The sequence below is a fragment of the Hemicordylus capensis genome, chromosome 1 (genome assembly GCF_027244095.1).
Source record: "Hemicordylus capensis ecotype Gifberg chromosome 1, rHemCap1.1.pri, whole genome shotgun sequence".
NCBI classification, from domain to species: Eukaryota; Metazoa; Chordata; class Lepidosauria; order Squamata; family Cordylidae; genus Hemicordylus; species Hemicordylus capensis.
In genome coordinates, this window is record NC_069657.1 from 306,489,028 (window position 1) to 306,510,415 (window position 21,388).

A 21,388-nucleotide genomic window follows, 5' to 3' on the forward strand; every position below is an offset into this window, starting at 1 on the left:
CCTCTGCATTCACCCAGCCCACCAATTTCTTCATGCGGGACAGCGGAATAGGCATGGCCCCTCCTGCCCCTGGAAAGAGCAAGCTGCAAATGTGAGAAATAATTATAAGCCCTTCATGCTAGTACTATGTGGAAATAACGACTTAATTTGTGGAGGGTTTGGGTGGGTTTTTTGTTTGTTTTTAGCATTTTTAAATACACCAAAGCTGCAGAGCCAGACAGATGGTTTTCTAGGCATTCAGGTTTACAAGTAAAAAGAGACAGGGAGATGATCGATACATATTTTAAAACTGTCTGTTAGACATTTCTGAAATAGTAAAAAGTGGCAGGAGGGCCAGGCTTCCAGAGAGGCCTATGCATAGGCCTTGCTGAAGCCTGAAGCTCTCCAGGGAGGCCTTGGAGATCGGCAGGAGCAGACAGTCAAGAGAGGGTTAACTTTTCTCCCAGCCCTATTGGTTCTCCTGGAGTCTTGTGCTCCTCCCCCGCTTGGAATTTGTATGGAACTGCAGAGCCCAGGTAGCTGGCTCTGTTGGACTGAGGGTCTCCCTCCCACCAAGAAGGGAAGTAAAACTTTTGCTGTTTGAAAGTAAACCCTTTGCTCTTTGTTTTGTATGTGTGTGTGTGATTTGTTCCCCTTGGTCAAGCTACTATACTGCTCGCTCTCCCCCACCCCACCCCCATGAACCGTGTGTGTGTTGTACATGGGAGAGAAGTCCCATCCTGTGTGTGTGTGTGAGAGAGGGAATTCTTAAGCTTTAAAAAACAACCAACAAAACATTTTCAAAGTATTCCAAAACATGTACTCATGGCATGTTTTAATAACTGTCTGAAAATGGGTGTCTTTGAGTGCAGAGGCTTTTACAAGTGTGTTCCTTGGAATGACATAGCCACCTAATGGCGCAGTGGGGAAGTAACTTGCCTGGGGAGCAAGAGGTTGCTGCTTCGAATCCCCACTGCTATGTTTCCCAGACTCCTATATCAGGCAGCAGTGATATAGGAAGATGCTGAAAGGCATCATCTCACTGCATGGGAGGAGGCAATGGTAATCCCCTCCTGTATTCTATCAAAGAAAACCACAGGGCTCTGTGGTCGCCAGGAGTTGACACCAACTTGTTGGCACAACTTTACCTTTTACTTCCTATATGCCCACAGGAGTTAGTGTTGTTGTGTGTTTGGTTTTTTTGCTCCACCCCTGCGCCACTCACTTTGTCTCTGTCCTGCCTGGCGCCCACCTAGTCCCAGGAGTCACCAGCTGCCACTGGGTTACACCTTCGCTGCCCCCCATGGCACTGTTTGTATTAAGCAGCCAGGCTCTCTGTTTGCCTAGCTGCATTTGCTTAGAAAGAAGTTCCCTGTTCCCAGCAGAAAATGGCGTCTGAGCATGTGAACTGCCCAGAGACGCAAGTTTTGGTGGTATAAAAATATGTTAAATAAATAAATGAATCTTGAGTGGTCAGTTCTTGAGTGGTCAGCAAAGGTGTAATGAAGGGGCAGGTAAGACCTGCCTTCCTCCTTTTAACAACAAATATTTATATTCCGCTTTTCAACAAACATTTCCAGAGCAGTTTACATAGAGAAATGATAAATAAATAAGTAAGTGGATCCTTGAACTCAAAGGGCTCACAATCTAAAAAGAAACATAAGATAGACACCAGCAACAGTCGCAGTCACTTTAAAGTGCCCACTCGTCCCCAGCTAAAACAATTCAGCTGAGGCAGCTCAAAGCGTTTCAGTACTTGGAAATAGCAGTACCAAAATGCTTCGAGCACATCCCTAATCTTTTTTGAAGGGACTATTAACATCAGCTTTATGAATGATAAACAATCTCCAAACTTACATGCATAAGTGAAGCTTAAAAGCCTAATGGTTAGACTATTATCTCCAGGTGTGCTTGGAATAGTCAAGTCCACCACACAGTGGGACAGCTTTATATCATGCAAGCTATGAAAAAGCTAAAACAAAAAAACTCACCTAGGCAGAGAAGTTCCCAAATACATTGTGTAAAATGAAAGGTAAAACTACAGGGTAAAATGAAACTTTGGAATACAACTTTTAAAAGCCTTTTTCATGGTGGTTTAAAGTTTTTTTAAAAAAACTCTAAATATTAATAAATGCCCACTGTTGATAAACAGGTACGCTCAAGACACAACATTTATCCAATTTTGTGTCTAACAACAACAAAAATTACACAAAATTATCCAACCCAGTTACTGCAAAAGGCAGAAGTTGAAATGTTTGAATACATCATTTCAGACTTGTTATTTAATTAGATAAATTTAAACCAAATAACTATTATCTATCAGTTATTTACACACATATGTTAATCTGTATAAACATTTGTCCATGTATACTACCTAGTACAAGCACACACACGCATGTCCCTATATTTTAAATCATTGCTTTAGAATAGATTCTGCCACCCTTACTCATATTGAATTGAATTGAATTGAATTGAATATTTATGCAGAAATACTGCATTTTCTTAAATTCGATCATTTTTAGTTTTTCAGGCCATCCAAGCACCAGTTTCAGAAAGGTGTTAAATGCTTTCAACACTCATTCTGCTCAGATGCTTAGTGCATTGAGAGATGAATTTCAAGTTAGCTGCACTCTTAGCAGTCACTCCCATGTTTCAAGTGGAAAGACTCACATTTGAGCAGCTTCTTGCCAGCAGCTTTTCTCAGCAAGAGAAAGTTATATCACAGTTCCACCATTATAATTCCATGCATCTTCACTTCAGACACAGTACATGTCACCTCCAAGAATGTGGCAGTGAGATGGATGATTCATGTGTTACCAGAGTGGATGGCTGCCACTCCCAGAGGACTGGATCCCATGTTGCTTGGAAAGTGGTATTTGAATAATAGAGTCATATGGAGCAGGTAGATCATATGAGACATTCCAACACCAGCACTGCATTTCACTGTTTCCCCTAGAGAATGCAGCACTGATGTGAACTGACCATGTGATCTACCTCTCTATGTGATTCTGTTATTTCAATTTTGCCAGTACACTGTAGGATCTAGCTACAGAGAAGAAGAAGCATACCACTTTATCAATGTATGAATCAGACCATTTGTCTATTAAGAAGCAGCCCCAAGGATGATTTATATTTTTTTAAAGCAAGTAAAGCATCTGGGACTAGAGGTATGGCAAGAGCATCCCTGTTGCCCCGCCCCTGCAGTAACAAAATGGGTAGTTCTTACATTACCAGTCCTGTCTAAACCACATTTCCTTGGAAGTAAATACCATGAAATGTGGTTGGGATTGATATGCATACTTGGAAGTATCACTTAAAGTGAGATAGCTGCACTGGCCCCATCATAACAAAAATCACAAGATCAATAAAAATAGTAGGTTTATTAGCACAAACAAATATTTGCAGTACAGTACATTCAGCCCGAAGAAGAATCCTGTTAACTCAAAAGCTGGTGTAGTGGTTAGAGTACTGGACTAGGACTGGGGAGACCTGAGTTCAAATCCCCATTCAGCCATGAAACTAGCTGGGTGACTCTGGGCCAGTCACTTCTCTCTCAGCCTAACCTACTTCACAGGGTTGTTGTGAAAGAGAAACTCAAGTATGTAGTACACTGCTCTGGGCTCCTTGGAGGAAGAGCGGGATATAAATGTAAATAATAATAATAATAATTAATTAATTAATACAAGCTACCTGTAGCCAAAAATATCACCAAATACAAAGATCTACAAATTGAAATTGAAAGGCTGTGGCAGAAAAAGACCAAAATAATCCCAGTGGTCATTGGCGCCCTGGGTGCAGTTCCAAAAGACCTTGAAGAGCACCTCAACACCATACGGGCCACAGAAATCACCATCAGCCAATTACAAAAAGCAGCTTTACTGGGAACAGCCTATATTCTGCGACAATATCTATAACAACAGCAACAACATTGACAATAAAATTCTGGCATCCCAGGTCCTTGGGAAGGACTCGATGTCTGGATAAAACAAACCAGTCAATAACACCTGTCTGACTGTGTAAAATAATAATAATAATAATACTCCATTGTGAATATTCATTGGTTCTACTTAACATGACTGACATCCAGAGCAGGCTGATGTGGGCACTTAACTGCTGTGTGCTCACTCTGAAGCATGGGTGGTCACTTTTCAGAGCTTGTCCTCCCTCCAGAAGTCACTGGTGTGTTTCTGGTCTAAAAGGGCACTTGGTGAGCTTTGGTGAGCTCCAAAAGTATTTGCAGAGACCACCCATGCTTCGAAGTCAGCACACAACAAGAATGTGGGGATAAATGGAGGACCTTCATTAGGCTGATCTGGATGTCAACCAACTTACTTTCATGTTAACACATTTAGCATGAAAGTACTTTCATATCTTGTAGAAAGTGAAGGCCAGTTCAAACATGCAGACATAGCATGTGATTTAGCATTTACTGAACCCCTTCAGACTCCAAAGAGGAGGAAATGCATATTTGAACTCTTTCCTACATAAAAACTCACTTGTAACGGAAAAGCTAATACGTCAGGGAGAATGCTAAGCTTATATGCTAACCAGCTCCAGGCGGTTTGGGAGGAAACTGATTATCTAGACCCATTTCAAACTGGCTTTAGACCGGGATATGGGGTTGAGTCTGCCTTGGTCGGCCTGATGGATGACCTTTACCAGGGAATCGACAGAGGGAGTATAACTCTGTTGGTTCTTTTGGATCTCTTGGCGGCGTTCGATACCATCGACCATGGTATCCTTCTGGATTGGCTAGGGGAATTGGGGATAGGAGTCACTGCTTTACAATGGTTCTGCTCCTATCTTTCAGGTAGATTCCAGATGGTGGAGCTTGGTGACAGTTCCTCTTTCAAACTAGAGCTATTATATGGAGTCCCTCAGGGCTCCATTCTGTCACCAATGCTTTTTAATATTTACATGAAACCACTAGGTGAGGTCATCAGAAGATTTGGTGCAGGGTGTTATCAGTATGCTGATGACACCCAAATCTATTTCTCCTTATCATCATCATCATCATCATCATCAGGAAATGGCATTCACTCCCTAAATGCCTGCCTACAGGCAGTAATGGGCTGGGTGAAGGATAACAAATTGAAGCTGAATCCAAGCAAGACAGAGGTGCTCGTTGTGGGGGATTGGAATTTAAGGGATGAGTTAGATCTTCCTGTGCTGGATGGGGTCACACTCCCCCAGAAGGAACAGATATGCAGCTTGGGAGTGCTCTTGGATCCATGCCTCACCATGGTATCTCAGGTGGAGGCTATGGACAGGAGCGCTCTCTATCAGCTTCGGCTGATTCGACAGCTGCATCCATTCCTTGAAGAGAACGATCTCAAAACAGTGGTGCATCAGCTGGTAACCTCCAGGCTCAACTACTGCAATGTTCTCTATGTGGGGCTGCCTTTGTACGTAGTTCAAAAACTTCAGTTAGTTCAAAATGCAGCAGCCAGATTGGTCTCTGGGGTAACCCGGAGAGACCATATTATGCCTGTCTCAAAACAGCTGCACTGGCTGCCGATATGTTTCCGGGAGAAATAGAAAGTGCTGGTTATTACCTTTAAAGCTTTGAAAAGCTTGGGTCCGGGTTACCTTAGAGAGCACCTTCTTCGGTATGATCCCCATTGCTTGTTGAGGTCATCTGGAGAGGTCTGTCTCCAGTTACCACTGGTATGTCTGGTGGCGACTCGGAACCAGGCCTTTTCTGTAGCTGCTCCTGGTCTATGGAATGCACTCCCGGCAGATATCTGCAGTTTAGGCTTGCTGCCGGCCTTTAAGAGAGCCCTAAAAACCGATTTGTTTGGCCTGGCCTTCCAAGGCTTGTAGTTGTTTTTTAAAAGTATTTTAATTGGTTTTAAATGGTTTTAATCGTTTTTGAATTGTTTTTATATTGTTTTTAGCATTGTGTTTGAATTGTGAGTTTTATGTCTTTTTTTAAAGTTGCTGTACACCGCTCAGAGCCTCTGGATGGGGCGGTTTATAAATGTAATAAATAAATAATAAATATTAATAAATAAATAACAGCTGCTGTTTTAAACATCCTGGATCTGTATGATGATGTCATAATGATCCATATTCAGTTATTTTCAGGTCATATCATCACACATTTCTAATGAAGGGAACAAATATGATGATTTGTGATGGATAACATGCATCTTTAAGACCGGTGTCCATTCACAGGAGCAGGAACATGTACACCCATCAGATTCTTCAGATTTCAAGTTTTAAATTCATACTTCAAGTTTTTAATTCATACTTGAATTAGCTGTTACTTGTATTGTGTATCACGTCAATCATAGTCACATTTGTCTGTTGTTGTTTTTTTAAAACTAAGCCATAGTTTTGTAACCTGTTACATATGCTAGGAAGCGCTGTGTTTTTGGTTAGTGCTTTTTGGACCTCTGAAGCTAATGAAGCTTTTGGGATCTGTAGCTGTTGGATGCAGCTTCTGTAGATCCTGAGTTCTAGCAATAAAGTGTGATCCTGGCATTTTTCCTGCTACCAACACAGCATAATCAAACAACAAAAACAAAATATTCCTTTCCCAAGTACTAGATGTATGAACAGCATAAATATGTATAATTTGAGGATTAAACCATTTTTTCCAATTTCAGGAAATTGGTACATATACACATCACGCCAACTGCACTACGCAGGCCTTGAAATGAATTTAGGATGCCCAAGAACAAGGTCTGTGTGTTGGAATGTCCAATTCTGACAAATGTGTACCATCACCACCACCTTGGTGCCCATGGAGAAAGCACTGGGAGGAACGACACTCCCTAGATGTCCCTGTGCACCTTACTGGCATCCCCATGTGCCTTCCCAGCCATCCCTGTGGGATCTGGTTACATAGAAATGGCTCCCTTAGCACTAGAAATGTCAGGTACTTCCCAGAGCTTGTTGTGCTAGGATGGCCTACCTCTGCATGGTGCCAGGGGTGGGCGGGCAGGTACAAATTTGTCAAAATTGACATTCCAACACACAGGCCTACCAAGAGGAGTGCTTGATAAAATCAAGAAATCTACCTTTTCTTACAAATTGCTATAAGAATTACATGAAAGAACATTTGTTTTGCTGGAGCTTAGCATTAGTTAATGGAATATTTTATAGCATCTATCTATCTATCTATCAGCTGTAAAGGGATGTTATTTCCATTCACTTTTCTTTTCAAATTCTTAAATCTCTCCACTGTTCCTGAAAGTTTTGTCCATGAAGATATTTCACAAGATTAACTCCTTAATCATAATAATGCTGACATTTGTCTCTCCAGATTCTTTGTTAAAAAAACAAAGTAAGGCTGTGTTTGCACAACTGTGGGAAACATGATTAAAGAGTTAACTGCGATCACTAAGCCCCGCACACTCCCGTGGTGCATGACAGATCTTTGTTATCAATCCTGGTTAAATGCTGTTTCACCACAGCAGTTTGCCCGGGAATGTCCAGAAATTCCGAGATCTCACATCATGCTCCTTGGGAGTGCGCAGGGCATAACAATCATGGTTAACTCTTTAACTGTGCTCCCCGTGGTCATGAGAACATGGCCTAATTTTAGCTTTTCTTCAGTTTACTGCTGTAGTGAACATTAGCTTCATAATCTAATGTTATGTGCAATGCAGCTTAGCCACAATACTTGAAATTACTCTTAGCAAGTGTTTCCTTCCTTCCATGCAGGCTACATGCAAAAAACTGATCTCTGAATTTATTCAAGATCCTGCTTCTGCAGTCCTAATCAAGACTGTTGACATCAAGAATATTATTTTTGTACAAATCAGATACTTCACCCAGCATATGACCATATTACTAGTCAATATGAGTACATTAATATATTTTGTAATGTATTTCTTTCAGACATCATTGTTCTCATCGCTTCAATAGCAGTTGTTTCTGCAAAAACTCAGGGTAACATTTTTGCAACATCAGCACTGAGAAGTCTTCGTTTCCTACAGATCCTTCGTATGGTGCGCATGGACCGAAGAGGAGGGACTTGGAAATTGTTAGGTTCAGTGGTTTATGCACATAGCAAGGTAAGTGCCTGTCCATATTGTTTGCTTCTCTGGATTTCTTCTATATGATTCAGGTATGTATTTATGCTAAATAAAGAAAATACAGAATTCCAATAAAGAGTTTGAATTTCCTGCACTGTTTTTAATTGTGCTTAGGAATAAGCAAGCAACTACTTTGCTGTGCCCAAAGGGACTTTGGTCTTGCATTTCTTGAAGAGCAGCTCCCACACTATGTGGCAAATTTATTTTGAAGCTAAGGAGGGTTTCAAAAGAGTGTTATGATCTGCGTCTTCATCCATCCATCTTATTTATTTATTATTTCTCTGTGTAAACCGCTTTGGAAACTTTTGTTGAAAAGCGGTATATAAATATTAGTTGTTGTTGTTATTCAAAGAAAATAAATAAATATATGCCAGTTACTGCAACCAGTCTTTTAAAGGTAAAATTGGGCCATCAAGTCGATTTCGATTTCGGCCACAGAGCCATGTAGTTTTCTTTAGTAGAATACAGGAGGAGTCTACCATTGCCATCTAGGCATACCAAAAATAGTGATTGAAACATACATGCCCTGAAGTGGCATGACCTTTTACATCTATTTAATGAGAATTTGTGCATACTAGAAACTGTTCACATATAGCTGATGTCTGTTGAACATGGGAATATAAATATTCCAATAAATGATGGGCCTCCAGATAAATTATCAAGATACATATTTACCTTTTACTTCTGTCCTTTTTGTCCTATAGGAATTAATCACAGCCTGGTACATCGGATTTTTAGTACTCATTTTTTCATCTTTCCTTGTCTATCTGGTGGAAAAAGATGCAAATGCTCAATTTTCTACATATGCAGATGCTCTGTGGTGGGGCACAGTAAGTACAGAATCCATCCAAACTACATAATTTGTGCTCTACTGTATTATATATTCACAGTCCTAGTCAGTGAATAGCCCAATTCCTTTGTATCATGATCAGTATTAGTTTATTCCTATGTAAAAAGGTAAATGGGGTTGATTCCGATGAACAGCAGCCACTAAACATGAGGAGGACAGGTTCGCGTGGAGAGAGCGCCCATCCTGACATCACTGAAGGACATCCTGACTGTGTTGGGATGTCCTTCAGTGACGTCAGGATGGATTTGCACTCAGTGGGACCCCGTTCTCCTCACATGTAGTGGCCACTGTTCATTTGAACCAGTCCATCATGATTTCAATTTTATAATATTTTGAAGCATTTGATGCACAGGACTTACACCCATTCTTAACTTTGAACATTACTGAGGCTGTTCTTGTTGATCTTCAGCAAATCATGCAAGTATTCAGTCATACCCAGGTGACTAAAATAGTTTCCTAAATTAATCAAAATCCTGAAATTTAAGATATCCTGTGTTGCTGGTTTTTTTAAAAAGCATATATCCTTTGGTAAGGAACAAACCTCTTGAAATATATTTTGAAAATATCAATGCAGTGAGTGTCTCAAGCAGTGGTTCTCCAATATTGCATATGACTATGGTCCAGGTGTGAGTATTTATGTGGCGTGTGGGCAGCTTTCTTTTTTTTTTAGGATGAAAAGCTTAGAGCCCAAGTTGAAGGATCACAGAAACAGACAGAGATTGCAGCTGTATGGGGTTTTTCAGAACTCCATCCTGTCACCAATGCTTTTTAACATCAACATGAAACCGTTAGGAAAGCTCATCAGGAGATTTGGTGCAGGGTGTTGTCAGTATGATGATGACATTCAGATCTATTGCACCATGACACCATCATCAGGGAATGGTATGACCTCTCTAATGCCTGCCTAGAGGTGGTAATTGGTTGGACGAGGGAATAAATGGGATGGATGAAGGATAATAAATTGAAGCTGAACCTGTACAAGTCACTCATTGTGGGAGGTCACTTCAAGGGATGTGATAGATCTCCCTGCTCTGAATGGGCTTCCACTCCTCCAAAAGGAATAGGTACACAGTGTGGGAGTGCTTCTTGATCCCGGATTTGGATCTTTGGTACATCAGATTGAGGTAGCAATCAGGAATGCTTTTTATCAGCTCCAGTTGATACACCAGCTACATCTGTTTCTAAAGGGTCATAAATCAGTGGTGTACATGCTGGTAACCTCTAGAACTGTCTACTGCAATGCATTCTACACAGGGCTGCCTTTGAATGTAGTCCAGAAACTCTAGTTAGTGCAGAATTCAGCAGCTAGGTTGATCTCTGGAATAACTTGAAGAGACCATATTTCTCCTTTTTAATAATCATTGCATTTGCTGCCAGTAGATTTCTGGGTGAAACACGAAGTGCTGGTGATTAACTTAAAAGCCCTAAATGGCTTGGCTCCAGGTTCCCTAAAGGAACCCCTTCTTCTGTATGATCCACACCACTCATTGTGGTCATCTGAGGAGGTCCACTTGCAGTTGCCACCTGTTCATCTGGTTAGAAATTCAGGGTCTGGCCTTCCCTGCAGCTGCCCTTGAGTGTTGAAACATGCTCCCTGCTGAGATACAAGGAGGCTCTACACATGATCCGTGTGTAGAGCCTAACCAGGCTCTGCAAGGAGCTCGCCCTGGGAGGCCAGATAGGCCGCCCACACGATTACCAGCTCCATCATGGAGCCGGTGGGGTGGTGGGAATTAGGGGCCACCTGGCCCCCGGAAGTCCCAGGATGCCCTGTACAAGTGTGCAGGTCTCCTCGTGAGTTGGCGTGGAGCCGTGCTGTGACAACTCACGATCGGTGAAACGGGGTTAGCTCTGCTAATCTCGTTTAAGGATAGAGGCAGTTAAGGAGGTTTGCTACCGGGAGACGTGAGGCTCCCGTTGCAGCACATGGCCTCCAAAAACGGGCTGGGCTCCCCTAGCCTGCTTTTCAGAGGTCGTGAGAATAGCCTCAAGGTTTAACATCCTTGCTGATCTTTAAGAAGGCCTTGAAAATACATCTTTTTAAACAGGCTTTTATCTGAATTTTAAAAAATTGTTTTTACATTGTTTTAATGTGAAACTATTTTTACTGTTTTAAATGTTTGTATTTGTTTTGTTGTAAACAAGATTCAGTGAATGGTGATATACAAATGTAATAAATAAATAAAGTAATAAACTCATAGGTGCATTGTTAAGAATGAGAGTAGTATAAGGCAAAGGGATGTTACTAGTTTTATAGCTGCACATGCCTTCTCCACCAATAAATCTATTATCAGGTTTGCTCTGAAGTGTGGTAGTTACCACTCTTTATGACTATGCTTTGGCTTAATGTGTAGAATTTAATTCAACTTAGTGCAAACCTGCATACAGCCAAATTATATGTAGAGATACTGGGAAAGCTGACCATGGATAGGATACACTTGAGTCAGAGTACTTAGAAGGGCACATTAAAGTACAAGCTGCTGGTCATTTGAAGGGCCTCCAAACAGGTTCATGCACATCCCTAGCTAGCGAGAGCTGGGCAACCTCAATCCTTGGGCACAGTGAGTGAATCTACATGTTGTTCTGAATGGCACTGAATTGTTCTTGTGGATAAAATTGTTCTGAAAGCCAAAAACTAATTCTAAGAAGGGGGTTTATGGACTTTTGGGACTGGGCTGAGCACTTTTTAGAATGTGAATCCTTATTTGAGCACCAATGAAGCCTGGCATTCAGATAAGCTGAATGACTTAAGGGCAGAGCTCGCTATAGGAGTGAGGCTCAACCTTTGAGAATCTAATCATGAGGCTTAGTTCTCAAGGCGAATTAATCATTGGTGGGAGAAATGGGTGAGTGAAATCTTTCACTTAGGGAGATTGCTCTGAGGAGGAATTTCCTTATTGGTGATCAGTGTCACCTTTTAATTTACTAAGGGAGGCTTCATAGGATATGCATACCAAATTTGTTTAGTCTTCATGGAAGGTCTTCCCAAATCATCCAGGTTAGTCAGAGACTTGTTCAGCCTATTCTTTACTGAGATTCAGTAGGAGGGAGGGATACTGCTGTCAAAACCTCCTCTCACATTCCATTGCCAGTTTCCTGTTTCTGCCTGGTCTCTGGTAATGCCAACATGGACCTGAAAGGGTTCTGGTATTGCTTGTAGGGGGTAACTTCTAACAGGAGGCGGGTCTTGATTTGGAACTCCCAGCAACTAAGTTCTGCTATCATATCTCCTGTACTGCAAGGGCCATATAGCCATCACAAACCATGCACACTGAACTGCATTCCTCATCTGCATTAATTAGGCTACAATACAATCCTTTCATGACTGAGCACTTAATTAAATGGCCCCAGGGACCAATCCACCTCCACCTGTCCTTACAAAGTTCCAGGCTCAGAGATTTACCATTCATTCATTCATTTATCATTTATTATTTATTATTATTGAAAAATTTATACCACCCTTCCAAAAGGCTCAGGGCGGTTTACATTAAAACATCATAAAACAACAATTATTAAATAGCCAGAACAATTTAAAAACAAGTTTTAGAAAGCTAAGAAAGCTTGGTTGAAGAGATGTGTTTTCAGAAGTTTTTAAAAAATTGCCAGAAATGGAGAGGCTCGTATCTTAGTAGGGAGTGCATTCCACAATCTTGGGGCAGCAACCGAGAAGGCCCATCTCTGTAGCCACCAAACAAGTTGGCGGCAACTGGAGACGGACCTCCTTAAGTGACCTCAATGGGTGGTGGAGCACATAGGGAAGAAGGCGCTCTCTTAAACAAGTTGGCGGCAACCACAGGCGAACCTCTCCAGATGATCTTAACAGGCACTTGGGCTCATGGCGAAGAAGACATTCTCTTAAATACCCAGGGTCTAAGCCATTTAGGGCTTTTAAAGTTATAACTAGCACTTTGTATTTTGCCTGGAAACCTATTGGCAGCCAGTGTAGCTCCATCAACAGAGGAGTAATGTGGTCTCTCTTTTGTTTGAGAAACTTCTCTCACTGAAGAAGACTCCGCTTGCCTGGCTATGCCCATACTCCCTTTCCCCATGTTGCTGCTTCAGAAGTTGACCACCTGTCTGCCCTGGTATAGGTTTCCAGCACCCCTGAAAATGGGAGGGGGTCATAAGCAGCTGAAGCAGGGGAATTGGTCCCAAGCCCAGGCCTAACAGAGCAGGTTAGTCTCTGGGTCATCTAGGAGAGACCATATTACTCCTGTGTTGAAGGAATTACAGTGGCTGCCAATACATTTCCGGGCAGAATACAAGGTGCTGGTTATTACCTATAAAGCCCTAAACAGCTTAGGCCCTGGGTATTTAAGAGAACGTCTTTTTTGCCATGAGCCCCACTGCCTGTTAAGATCATCTGGAGAGGTTCATCTCTGGTTGCCGCCAACTCGTCTGGCGGCTACTCAGGAACAGGCCTTCTCTGTTGTAGCCCCTGGACTTTGGAATGCTCTCCCTGTTGAAATAAGAGCCTCCCCAACTCTGGCAACTTTTAAAAAGGCACTGAAGACACGTTTATCCACCCAGGCTTTTAATTAGATTTATAGTTTTAAATTTTAATACTGGGTTTTAAATGTTTTTAACCTTTACAATCTTTAATTGTAAACCGCCCAGAGATGCAGGTTTTGGGTGGTATAGAAATATAACATAACATAACATAACATATAAATAAAAAACATTAGCAACAGATTCCTTGCTATTGTCCTTGTAGCCAATGGAACATGGCACTTGGCAAACACTGACTAAAACTGGATACATCGTGATGCATTTTAATGGATGCACGGTAAGGGACTAAATGGAATATAAGATAAATAAACAGAATTTATTGTGACTATTGGAGAAATATTAGAACACAGGAATCAAGAATGTATAATTTATTTGGTTTGGGCAAGTGCAATATTAATGCACTTGGCTAATGGAACTTGTGCAATATCTGTATGATTGTGTAATGGAAACTGTAAAGGACACTGTGGTGGGGTTTTGTTTAATAACTTGGAGCGATGTTTTAAATATTTGGTTTAATATAGTATTTGATTTAGCTATTGTGTAACATGAAGTACTTTATCCTCTTGAATTTGCTATTATGGCTTGTTTACAAAAGAGTCTGAAGCTGTTTAAAGCATTTTATTAGGATAGGTATAATATAATCACCCTGCTTAGAGAAGATGCAATGTGATGACTAAGGGGAGAAGTGCAATATAAAAGGACATATCATCTTCATGATGAGGCAAGGTGTGGAGGTTCTGCTGGGCGGGGGAGGAAGATACTGAGACTGCTGGAAAATCATACATGGTTTTAGAATATTAATTTTTTGATGAGATAATGTTTTGGAGAGTTATATCAGAAATTGCAAGGTAGTTTAATGGTAAAGCAAGAGCGGATCATGCAATTCTTGATAAAAATTGATTCAGAAAAGAGAAACAGGGCTGAAGTGAAGAGGAAGAGTAGGAATCAGGGCAAATCTTAACTACAGGCAGACTCCAATCTATTTCAAGGGCAAATTGAGGAGAACAGAAATAAAAATATCATGAGTTAAAAGGGAGAAAGAAAAGAAAGTGAAAGAAAGAGAATATAACTTGGAAAGGCATATAGGCTCACATGTTGCACGGTGTTACATCAGTGTTTCCAACCAGATTGTACTGCTGCAGGCATCTAAGAAAGCAGTGGCAATCTTGTGCAAGTGTGCAAATATTTAAAGTTGTGGTTCCAAAGTGTTCGTGTGCATCTTGAAGTATTTGAGCTCTTCTGCAAGACCACCAGTGCTGCTTTAGATACCTGTAGCAGCATTGGAATCGCTGGCATAACACTGCATAACATGCGGGCCTCTCTGTTTTTCCTGGTTATTTTCTTGTTCTTTTGCTTTCTCAGTGGTGGCACTGTAGCTTTGGAAACAGCTGTTCAGGGAGACTCATCAGGCCACAAGTAAAGCTCGTCCTATTTTCTCATGCGTTTAAAATTGAATTATTGAATTAATATTTTTTTTGCTTGTATTATGACCTTTAACATTTTTTAATTTTTTAACTGGTTCTGGTTTTAGAAATCATGCATTGCCTTTGATGCCCTGTATACATCTACCCATCTAGCTAGGGCTGCCATATGGAAAAGAGGACAGGTCTCCTTCAATAGCCCCATTGTCCGACCTTAGGGCACAAGTCCAGTTCCTGTAAACATGGGGGATCCCAGCAGTACACCTGCCAGGAATCTTCCCTCTCTCTTTCTTTCTTGAGAGTGAGTGCTGTGATGAATGCATGCAAGTGTGCTGCCATCTCAGCTCCTCCGTCCCCCTCCTCCTCCTTGCCGGCCAGCACACAGCATGCTCTTCTCACATGCTGCCCAGAGAAACAGCAAAGAAGGCACTTGTTTGTTTGTTTGTTTTGGTTCCCAACTGGGTGGCGGGGGGAGTTTCTTCCTTCAACTCATCCTTCTTTCTTTCTTTCTTTCTTTCTTTCTTTCTTTCTTTCTTTCTTTCTCCTCTCTTTTCTTTTCCTCCTCCTTCCATCCCTTCCTATATGGATACAGGGAGGTTACTAGAATAATTTAGGCACTCTACAAGTAACATAGTTGCTCCTCTCTCTCTCCCCCTCTCTCTCCTTCACTCATTCATTCGTTTGTTCTACACTTGTATACTGTGGGGGAGAGGATAACGCCATTAGACTCTGCAGAAGTCTAGCTGCACCTGGTCTCCTGTTCCTTTAAGATATGTTCATAGGAGGGAATTTCAACAGATGCAGCTTATCATGCAGGGGGAAGCACCTGCTGAAATTCTCTCTAAAGATAAAGTGTGCCATCAAGTTGATTTTGACTCCTGGCACTCACAGAGTCCTGTGGTTGTCTTTGGTAGACCATTGTCTTTGGAGACCATTGTCTTTGGAGACCATTGCCTCCTCCTGCGCAGTAAGAGATGATGCCTTTCAACATCTTCCTATATTGCTGCTGCCCGATATAGGTGTTTCCCATAGTCTGGGAAACATACCAGCAGGGATTTGAACTGGCAGCCTTCTGCTTGTTAGTCAAGCGTTTACCTACTGCGCCACTTAAGGTGGTCTGAAATTCCCTCTACTGTGCATCTATTAAAAGTACAGGAGACCTGTCCTCTTTTCCAAATGACAATCCTACACCTGGCAAACTAAAAGCAATGTGAGTTAAAAACAAAAGTATCTTGCTCTTTGAGTGGTTAGTTCTCACCAGATAGACTTACATAGTCATAGATGACACCATAGTGACAAATCATCTTTAGAAAAATTAACATGGATATGTCCTGCCAGGGCATTGCCCCCAATATCTGACGCACATTTCTGAGCTACACAATAGCTGTGAACTGTGTAGCTTCTGACAGTGGTGGCTTTTGCTAGGACACTGGTATTGACTAAACTACTGAACTCACCTGACAGAATGCCCTAGTTCAACTCATTATTACAGGTATAATTATGTGCTTGCAGTGCACTAATTGTGACCAAGATGTTGACTGCATCTCAGGTGCCATAGACAACCTTAACTCTTATTGGAAGCAGGTGAATTAAGTGCTGGTATTTTAAGGCTTTGAAGTGTGGTGCTCCCACATGACAGAATGTTCTGTAGATACAAGTGATAATGTCCCCTCTGTATGATTAAGATTCAGATTTCAGTAATTGGAGCAGCCATGTTGTAATAAAAGAATGCACAGATGATATCATTTACTACACTAGATTAATTCTCTAATTGTTTGCCTTATTAAGAGTTAATTGTAATACACTGTAATAAATTGTGTTCCATTAAATATTTTATCTAGGGAACTAAGAGTCTTTTGACATTATCCTTATTTGGATACATCAGTTCTACTCCTGTTCACTTGTAACCATTATTAATCATTATAACACAAGAAGCAGTTTAAAATCTTATAGAATAATTCTGCCTTTGTGGCACTGCCTTGGGTACTTGCCCCCTGATCTGGCCCTTCCATGTGATTTGACCTTTTCTTGCAGTGTAGGGTGCTTTCCAGTTTAGCTGCTCAACAGCAGCAAAATGCTTCCATTCAGGCAAATCACATTTGAAATGTAATGAGCAGGGGGAGCAGTCTCGCAGAAACGAACAACCCCCCCCCAAACAGCAGCCTTTCTGGATACAAGCGATTATATTCAAAAAAAGGCATTGGAAATGTGAATTGCACCCTGCTGTCAGCGTAGGGACTATGGTGTCACAACACAAGAAGTGTGGAAGCACACTTCCGAGATCTGCCGTGACTCCGTTGGAGAGTGTAATCTGGAAAGCTCCTGGGATACAGCAAGTCGTGGGCTACCCAAGATATAATCAACTATGCTGCCTGGTTACACATAAATAGGTCTCTAGAGTCTAGTTGGCTTCTAGAGCCCTCAACACCTTTGTTGTCCTCCCCTGAACCTGTTCCAGTTTATTAATGTCCTCCTTAAAATGTGGGGTCCAGAATTGGACACAGTATTCCAAGAAAGCTAATGCAGAATAGAGTCAAATTAATAATTCTTGTTATCTGGACACTATATCTCTGTTAATGTATTAAGATTGCATTAGCTTTCTTAGCGGCAGCATCACATTGCAGGCTTATATTGTCCACTAGGATACGTAGGTCACTTTTGCAATTACTGCTGCCAAGCCATGTCTCTCTTATTCAGTACTTATGCATTTGTTGAACTTCATCCCATAATTTGAGCCTTTTGAGATCAGATTGAATTATCATTGTCTTCTAAGGTATTTGCTATCCCCCACCCCCAGCTTCATGTCATCTGCAAATCTGATAAGCATCTCTCTACATCTTTCTTCAAGTCATTTATGAAAATGTTGAACAGCACAGGGCCCAAGACAGAGTCTTGTGGCACTCCACTCAGTATCCCCCTCCAGGATGAAGTGGAGCCATTAGTGAGTATTCAGTGGATACAGTTGTTCAAACAGGTGTGAATCCACTTAACAGTAGCATCATCTGATTTTATGTATTTGTCAACAAGGATATTGTGGGAGACTTTGTCAGATTCTTTGCTAAAATCAAGATACACTATCTCCACAGCATTCCCTTGATCTTCTGAACTAGTAACTCTGCCAAAAAAAAAAAAAAAAAAGTGGGGGGAGGGATGAAATTAGGCTGGCACAACTTGTTCTTGACAAATCCATGCTGGCTCCTACTAATCACAGATTCTTTTCTAAGTGCTCACAGATAGACTGCTTAATAGTCTGATCTAGAATCTTGCTAAGTATTGTTACAGACCAGGCCTGATCTATATACTAAATATGCTCATTAGCTAGTATATAAAATAGGTCTGGGTCAAGTTCTTTTATATTGGTGACCACGTTTGATCTGGAAACAAGGAAGAAAAGAGATCCAACCACTCAAAGATTCAATGGGCTTTATTGAGTATAAAAGAATAACAACATAATCTAGCAAGCAGAAAGCAGAGCACTCTATCAATATTGCTAACAGTATTTAAACAGAACATCCTAACCAGTACCAATATTCACCGTGTGCCTAACTAACTTAAGTGTGGGTAATTAAATCTTCCTAGATTCTAATAAATTTCAGATACAGGCAGAAAAGAGGGGGGTGGGTTTGAGAGAGGCTGAGGGCTGGCATGGTTTGGAGTTAGTATAGGAAAGGAAGGGGGGAAGGAGAAGGGAGCAAGGAAGGATGGAGGGGATTCCAAGCTTGTAGGAGCAGCATATTTACCAGGCTTGAGAATGGTGGATCTTTCAGCTGAAGAGGAGAGACTGTAGCTGGGAGCAGCAACAGAGCGATGGTCTGGCTTCTGGTGGTCAAGCAGACAGTTTGCTCAGAGCGAGGCAGAGAGTGAAGGTGCCATGGCTGGGGAAAAGTCTTGACTTCTCACTGCGCAGTAGAAGTCACAGACAGTTCCTGTTCATGAGCAGAGTTCCTGAGCAAATCTTGCTGTAGGCACAAGATAGCTAGCGTGTGAGCAGAATGCCCGTAGGCACAGAATTGCTAAACTGCCATGTCCAGAGACTCCTTCTTATAGGTTCCATCCTTTGATGTCTTCTGGATCACAAAAGGTGTTTTTCTGCTATCCTCTGAATATTGTCTTTTAATTACCAAAATTAGCTCAGGATATTTGGTCAGTCCAGAGAGATCTCTGAATCTCATCTTCTGTAAACTCTGTGCACTCAGGAAGGGAGGGGGTGGGGAGCATTGCCCAAGGCAAATCTGCACTTGAGAGCCACAATGGCATCTCCCCAGAAGGTGTTAAAAAGTCAGCAGTTAGTAAGGGGATTCAGGATATTCTGTGTGAGACATTATTTCTTGTGTACCTCTTCCTAGTGTTTTTCTTGTAATTGAAAACAAGAGAACTGCAGCAGACGCTGCAGTGAGGTAAGAATTTAAAGTCCACAGGCATTTTCTCTGTATCCATTTGGCTATGTTGAATTTCTATAGACAGCAATTGAGCTAATCACTTGGGCATTGCAGAGCCATCACTGACAATGGAAGGAGGAACTCAACAGGTTGGGCAAACCCTTCCACAGACATAGTGAGTCAGATTTTTAGCATATGAAAGCTCAGGCCAAAGCCTTTGTTTCTTGCATATCCATTTTAGCAACACAATGCTATATTCCTCCTGCTCCACAGAGCAGTTGACCTGGGTGCCAGAGTTCAGGTATCATTTCATTTCTTGATATAAAATGGAGTCAGACACAGGCCTATATTTCTGGGTTGGTACCTCTGGTTCTGATATGTTATAAACCGTTCATAGCAGTATTGACATCACATTGTCAGGTTGTAGTTTCCTGATTCCTCCTCTCCCCCCCCCCCTTTGAAGATGGGAACATTTGTTCTTCTCCAGTCTCCTGGAAGCTCATCTGTTCTCAAAGATTACAGAACCATGGTTCTGAGATCACATCTAAAAGTTCCTTCAATAACTGAGGATGTTATTCATTTGGACCTGAAGATTTACTCATTGAATTTAGCTAAGTGTTCTCTTACCATCTCTATGTATCTTGAGGCACATTTCTCTCCTTTCTTCATTTATGCATCCTTGTAAAGCTGGCTGGGCCACATTTGCCTGGTAGGAGAAGACATATGTAAAATAGGTATTAAGCCACTCTGCTTTCTCTCTGTCACCTGTTACCATTGCACCACCTTCTTCAAATAACAGATCTACTGCTTCCTTGACCTTCCTTTTGTATCAGACATATCTGTTTAAAAAAAAACAAAACACCCAAAACCTTTTATTGTTTTTGGCACCCCTCACAAGCCTCCGCTCATTCTGAGTCTCAGCTTTTCCTACAGGTTTAGGCCACTCTTCTGTACTTTTTTCTTGGTTAGATGCCCATTTTCCCATTTCATATTTGTGTCCTTTTTGCTTCTCAACTGCTCAGAGAGTTCTCTATGCATCCACATTAGTTTCTTGAGATGTCTCCCATTTTTCCTTGTCATGGGAATTGTTTGTGATTGTACCATCAGTATCTCCCTTTGTAGAATCTCTCATCCCTTTTCAACAATTTTTTCTTTTAGCATTTCTATCCATGAGATCCTATCTAGTTTTTTCTTGAGCTCATTAAAATCAGCTTTCCTGAAGTCAGAGTACAAGTCTGACTTCTTGAATTTTTTCCTGCTTTTGATAGCATGAATTCCAAGATGGCAAGATCACTTTCCTCCAAAGGCCCACCCACTTCCACATCATCAACCAATTATTCCCTGTTGGTTAGGACTAATGCCTAGGTAGCTGACCCCCTTGTTCCTTCTACCTTCCTTCACTGTCCATGTTGCTTGGTGCCCCTGAGCACTTGGTCTCCCCCGCACCCTTCCCTGCTAAATTCCCCTGCAAACTCCCTTATTTTTCTTAGCAGTCTCCTGTTCACAAGCTCTAGTTGCAAGCTCCCAGACCTCTGTGGGTGTCAAGACCCGCACCGGGGCACAGTTAGAATCCCACAGTTCCCTGTCGGAAAACATAGGGATGTCCCCGGATGAGGATTTCTAGCCTGAGGAACCTGTGGGAATCACCCCAGACCGTTCTGAACCAGAGGTCTCGGCTGAAACCACTCTCAGGAACTCCCAAGCATCTCCCATCCAGGGGACTCCACGGATGACATGCTTGATGGATCAGACCTGCTGACAGAGACTCCAGGACCATCAGGGCTTACCATAGCCCCTACTTTGAGAACTTTCCCCAAGGATGAGGTACCCATCTTGAGTCCCCTATGAACCACCAGACATAGGGACATCCCTAGTATGAACCCCAACTCCTCGAACTCCCAGGGAGTCCCCTCTAAACCCCCAGTCCTGCAGGCACCATCGGGTCAGGGTAAATCTGCAGGTGAAACACAGAAGTGATCTCCTGGCCACCACACGCCTGCCTTTTAATAGGTCTCAAGGGGAAGCAGCTCAGATGGAGCAAGTCTTGTTTGGAGTAGGCAGGCAGGAAAGAGTGTGGCTCTTCCCAAGCCTATTTAAGCTGCTTTCTGAGGCTGGGGCATTGCTGGTAGCAATGGCTCTTTCTGAGCACCTGCTTAAGGACTGCTGCGGTACACGCTAGCCCTGACTTAAGTATCCTGTTTGCCT

The 21,388-nt window shown here is 41.9% G+C and overlaps 1 protein-coding gene and 1 long non-coding RNA gene across 13 annotated transcripts in view; one reads left to right on the forward strand and one right to left on the reverse strand.

Moving 5' to 3' along the window:
• KCNQ5 (potassium voltage-gated channel subfamily Q member 5) overlaps positions 1 to 21,388 on the forward strand; it is a 576,092-nt gene that overhangs the window by 466,507 nt on the left and 88,197 nt on the right. For all 12 annotated transcript variants that reach the window (XM_053286867.1, XM_053286878.1, XM_053286866.1 and 9 more), the window contains 2 exons: positions 7,828 to 8,003; positions 8,729 to 8,854. In XM_053286867.1, the coding sequence (XP_053142842.1) occupies positions 7,828 to 8,003; positions 8,729 to 8,854 (302 nt within the window). The remainder of the gene's footprint in view (positions 1 to 7,827; positions 8,004 to 8,728; positions 8,855 to 21,388) is intronic.
• LOC128340941 (uncharacterized) lies at positions 6,719 to 19,891 on the reverse strand. Its single transcript, XR_008314099.1, has 3 exons — positions 19,811 to 19,891; positions 8,700 to 8,791; positions 6,719 to 8,069 (listed from the first exon to the last, which is right to left on the reverse strand). It is a non-coding gene; the product is annotated as an uncharacterized LOC128340941 (long non-coding RNA).